The following is a 5,498-nucleotide window of genomic DNA, read 5'->3' as shown; positions in this document are numbered from 1 at the left end:
TGATAATAACAAAATGTTACTTCTCCATTCAACGAACTTTAATACAAACACAACCTAAGTTTATTAAAGAATGTGCTTATAATAATGGTTAGCATTCTCCTTCTTATAATTAAGAATAGAAAAATATTTTTTTCTTGTATATATATATATAATAAAAGATACTATTAAATTGTTTGTAATCATAACATATAATATTAAATTAATACCATGTCATAATATGATATTCTCTTGTTAATTAGGTGTAGCTGATGACTTGTCCAGGTAATAAGAATAACCACAACACTAGCACAAGTTATTTTATTCTCTTTTATAAGTTAGTGCTTATCTTCTCACTTTCCAAGTTCAAACCTACCCCTTTTGGAAGGACACGCGTCACCTTGGTAAGTGACACTCTGATAGCTACCTTTGCTGACTACTTCACGAAGAATTTTGTACACTTGCCCCATTATATAATATTTAAAATAATTTTAAATCTAATCCTCAACAGGTGAAACCATTGTAAATATTTTTTTATATTTATTTAAAAATAACAGGAAAGTAAATATAAGATTTATAGAAAATTTAGCATTACTCGGATATTTAAAACGTTTTTGCTATCATATTATCAATCGTACGTACATGTTAAAAAATGAAAATAAAATAAATAAAATATATAAAGTAATTAACGATTTTTGTGTTATAATATGATGAAATTTTATCCTAATAAAATATTTTTACTTTTAACTCTTCAACATAACATGTACCTCGTATGTTGAACAAAAAAATCATTGTAATATATTTAAAAAAAATCCGTTCTTTGTTTCTTAATTAAAAAACATTATTTAAAAAAGTCTTATATCAACTTTCAAATGCACAACAAAGCAATCATTTATCGTATCAATAAATAAAAATAAATAACAAAATTATATCTATTGCATATTTTTTTTATATTACATCTTTTTGGGGGCATTAAAAGAAGAAATATATATTTCAATGTTTAATTTTTTTTTCTCAAAACAAACTTTGCAAATAATATAAAGATATATGTAAGAAATATATTTTTCAAATTGAAGTTAAAATAACTTTGACTTTTTTTGTTCAATCATTATTTATCACATTCAAGCATAGCATGGTCTAACTTCTAAAACGAAGGCTTCAAATACCAGGGAATAATTAAAAAAAAAATCAATGAAACACGCAACACAAGGAATATAAGTTCCCAAGTTTATCTTAAAAAGACAAAGAATTCTAGCATTGTAGATATTTTCTTATTATGGTTTTAGAAAAGCTCCATTAGAAGACTCCATACTTTCTTTCTCCACCTTCATTCGTGCCAAACCAACGTAAAGGAATTATAGTATTAGTATTGAGTGAACGAAATTATTGCTCTCTCTCGCTGACTTATTTGTTATTTTTTCTTTATATGCAAGGTGGTGAACACGTATGAGGCACATGTCTCATTCTCATATCCCAAACATCTTTTGAAAAGAAATTGCGTAATTATTGCTGATTTGCCGAATTTCATTTACAATAGAAGTGACTATCATATGCTTTTTCCATAGAAGATTAATTAATACGCGTTTATCTAATTTTTTAAACTATTTTAATAATTTTTAAAATGGCTATTCTTCCAAATTTAATTTAATCATTTTCAAAAATACTACTCCCAATAGATAAAATTAAATAATTTACCCAAAGAGATCAAATTTATTTGATGGGATCGTATAATTAGTCTACTATCGGAATACTATGATGAATTCCCGTACGAATTATTGTACCAAACATGAATTCCCGTACAAATTAATTAAATAAACATTACAAAATAAAACAGATTTGGTATAAATCAAGGTTGATTTCCACTACAGTTTTGGTCAATGAATTTGTATGACAAAGTTTGTATGTTCGAGCATATCTCCAACTTTTTTTTACACACAATATTGAGAAAATAGATTTTTTTTAGTGCCACAGTAACTTGATGTATGATGAAAATCAAATTAGTCATTTTTCTTCAAGAAATGTGCATAATAAATAGCGTTTATTGTTCATTGTTGCGTTGTAAATAAAACTTATACAAAATGCAGTTAATGCAACAAGGAAATTCCTTAAAAAAAACAAATCTTTGGTAGTCACTTGCTTCGAAGTTGGACCCAAAAGCAAATAATAAGCAAAAGGAATTGAAGGAATCATTTAAAAGATAAAAAATAAAGTTTCATGATTTTTCCATTCCTCCTTCTTTGAACATCACTCCATATCAAATAGTGACATGTTAGTGATCCAAAAATTTAGAAAACTGGCTGCTGACATCACAGTTATGTGAAACTTTTATATATCTGGAATATATTCCAATAATATCCGTATTCAGAATATGGAGTGCAACCCAGCGTACAGAAAGAAGTGCTTGTGTTGCACCATATATCTCAAAAAAAAGGAAAAAAAGTCAGATAACAGATAGGTGAGAGAGTTATGGACCCTCATTGGTGTATGATGAGAAATTGCATTCATATAATGTATAAAAAATATACATAAAATAGAAGATAAAAGAAAAACATTGCAAAAAAGAGTTTAATAAACATATACTATTAGTATATAATTTTTTTATAATATTATTTTTGGAATAAATTTCGCTAATTCCTTGAGATTATTGTGGAAATAATTTTATTCCTTAACAATTGAACCTAAATTATCGTGAAATATGATTTTGACCTTGGACCAATTTTTGTTGGTATATTATATGATTTTTTTTGTTGGAGATATTATATGATATTAGTATTATATAGATAAGGAATCTCGTGCATTATGGTGAGATGACGCATATACTAAGGTGCAGAAAAGTCATCTTAGGAACCAATCAAAGCCATGCAACTCCTCCACACAAACGAAGAAACCTCAAAGATAAAAGGGGCCTCCACTTCATTGCAAACATTTCAAACACCCTGATTTCTCTCTAAGCTTTGCTTTCAATCTTCTCCTTACAAAAAAAAATCCTTTCCCTCTCTTGTCCCAATAATTAGCAAAAGAAGCCAACAGAAAACTATTCCATATAGTTTTCAATTCAAACTTGTTTTGATTTTCATTTTAACTCAATGGAGAACAGAACAAGCTCTGTACTCCCACCTGGCTTCAGGTTTCATCCCACTGATGAAGAACTAATTGTTTACTATCTTTGCAACCAAGCCACATCAAGACCATGCCCTGCATCAATCATCCCAGAAGTGGATATCTATAAGTTTGATCCATGGGAATTACCTGGTAATTACATGTATTAGCATATATTACAATATCACTTGCTAATAAAACTTTTGTGCTTATAAGAAAGTCTAACTCAATTGGTTGAGTAAAGTGCGTGGGCTATATTATAAATCCTTGGTACCTGACTTCTGTTTTGACAGAAAAAAAATAAAATTAAACCTTTGTGACTATTGTCTATATTTGAATATGTTGCACCTTATTATAATATGTTCATGTGCATGTTTCACTTGTTCTTACATGTTGATTTCTCATGAAATACAGAAAAAACAGACTTTGGAGAAAAGGAGTGGTACTTCTTTAGTCCACGAGAGAGGAAGTATCCAAATGGGGTGAGGCCTAATAGAGCAACCGTGTCTGGGTATTGGAAGGCCACTGGCACAGATAAAGCAATCTATAGTGGGTCTAAGCATGTAGGGGTGAAGAAGGCTTTGGTTTTTTATAAGGGTAAGCCACCAAAGGGTCTCAAGACAGATTGGATTATGCATGAGTATAGATTAATTGGATCAAGAAGACAAGCCAATAGACAAGTTGGATCCATGAGGGTAAGCCTTTGCCTTACTTGTTAGTATATATTTTTGGTACAAAACAACATATTTTTTATCAGAAGTAATTCTCTTCAAATCAGGTAAGATTATTAAAACAACAAAATTCTTTTTTTTAATCAGATAGGACTGTTGCCACGAAAAAACTCTTTAATTCCTATATATTATATATTTTAACGGTTTGAAATTACTCTAAGTTTGCTATTTAATGTTTTTTTTTTTAATTAGTTAACCTTACTCTTGTACATGGATATGTCATCAGCTAGACGACTGGGTCTTGTGTAGGATCTACAAGAAGAAGAACATTGGAAAGTCAATGGAGGCAAAAGAGGAATACCCAATAGCCCAAATCAATCTTACACCAGCAAACAATGACAGTGAACAAGAAATGGTGAAATTTCCAAGGACTAGTTCCCTTACTCATCTTTTGGAAATGGATTACTTGGGTCCAATATCACATATATTATCTGATGCCACATACAATTCAACCTTTGATTTTCAAATTAACACTGCCAATGGTGGAATAGACCCGTTCGTAAAACCACAGCCGGTTGAAATCCCTTATGCAGCAGATTCAGGGAAGTACCAAGTGAAACAAAATAGCACCATCAACCCCACCATATTTGTGAACCAAGTGTATTATCAAAGAGGATAATGCCAAAAAAAATATTAAAAAAAATGAAATTGGATTATTTGGACATGACGATAAGCGTCACCAATTAAATAATCCTGAAGATTCTTTGTAAATATATATATATATATATATATATATATAAATATAAGAATTTTCAGTGATATCCAATCAGATAGCTCCCATAGAAATTGTATATATATATATACTCTTTGTAAGAAATACCATTCATTAAGTAACACTTTTCTCAACACTTTTTTTTATATTATTTAGTAAAATTGCACATGAGTCCCATTATTAAGAGTAATCAGGTTATTCAATAAAAAATCTAATTATTGTGAACATTTATCTTTATGTAAACGTACAAGTATTAGCTCCTAATTTAAATTCAAAAACATGGAATTAGATTCCTTATTCTTATTCTTATACGGTTCAAATTCAAACTGGAGGCTTAGATCATGCTTGGGTAGCATTTGAAGCCAAATAAGGCTAAGCCACCAGTTTCCATCGTGCACATCATCACAATGATTATTTATTTTGACCAAGTATATATATATATATATATATATATATATATATATATATATATATATATATATATATATATATATATATATATAATTGGCAAATTATGTACTGCGAGTCAATAATTGAAGCAGAAAGGAGTTTTCAAACTAATTACTATTAATTTAATTCGTGATTGGTGGCACCTTGTGGGTTGCTTATCCCAAATGATAACGGCGGTGTTGATCGATATAGAATTGGAAATGACGTGTTGAGAAGGTTGGCATGTGCATGCACTATTATATATAATATATAATAATATGTGGCTGAGGTTCACCCCTTTATAAAAGTACAAATCCTTGTGTTTGTTTCGTCAGAAAATTGCTAGTTAATATAAATTAAAGTAGAAGTTAGACAAACTAATCATTTGAATGAGTCGTGTGTGTTTGTGTTAAATGTATTATGTAAAATGTATCTATATTCATTTTCATATTGATTTGCTAGTATTTAATTTGGTTTGAGTGCTTAGCATTCTAGGGATGTTTAATTGGTCTAGGACACGAAACGGATGAAATGCAGCATTTATTTGGACT

At 29.3% G+C, this 5,498-nt stretch overlaps 1 protein-coding gene across 1 annotated transcript; it reads left to right on the top strand.

Annotated features, from left to right (window-relative positions):
• Positions 1–2,788: 2,788 nt before the first annotated feature.
• LOC114386745 (NAC domain-containing protein 2-like) lies at positions 2,789–4,664 on the top strand. Its single transcript, XM_028346781.1, has 3 exons — positions 2,789–3,228; positions 3,490–3,770; positions 4,033–4,664. The coding sequence occupies exons 1-3, from the start codon at positions 3,063–3,065 to the stop codon at positions 4,423–4,425; spliced, it is 840 nt and encodes a 279-aa protein (XP_028202582.1). The 5' UTR covers positions 2,789–3,062; the 3' UTR covers positions 4,426–4,664.
• Positions 4,665–5,498: the final 834 nt, after the last annotated feature.

The sequence above is a fragment of the Glycine soja genome, chromosome 2 (genome assembly GCF_004193775.1).
Source record: "Glycine soja cultivar W05 chromosome 2, ASM419377v2, whole genome shotgun sequence".
NCBI classification, from domain to species: domain Eukaryota; kingdom Viridiplantae; phylum Streptophyta; class Magnoliopsida; order Fabales; family Fabaceae; genus Glycine; species Glycine soja.
Note: the sequence above shows the minus strand (reverse complement) of the source record. Positions and strands in the feature narration are given on the sequence as shown.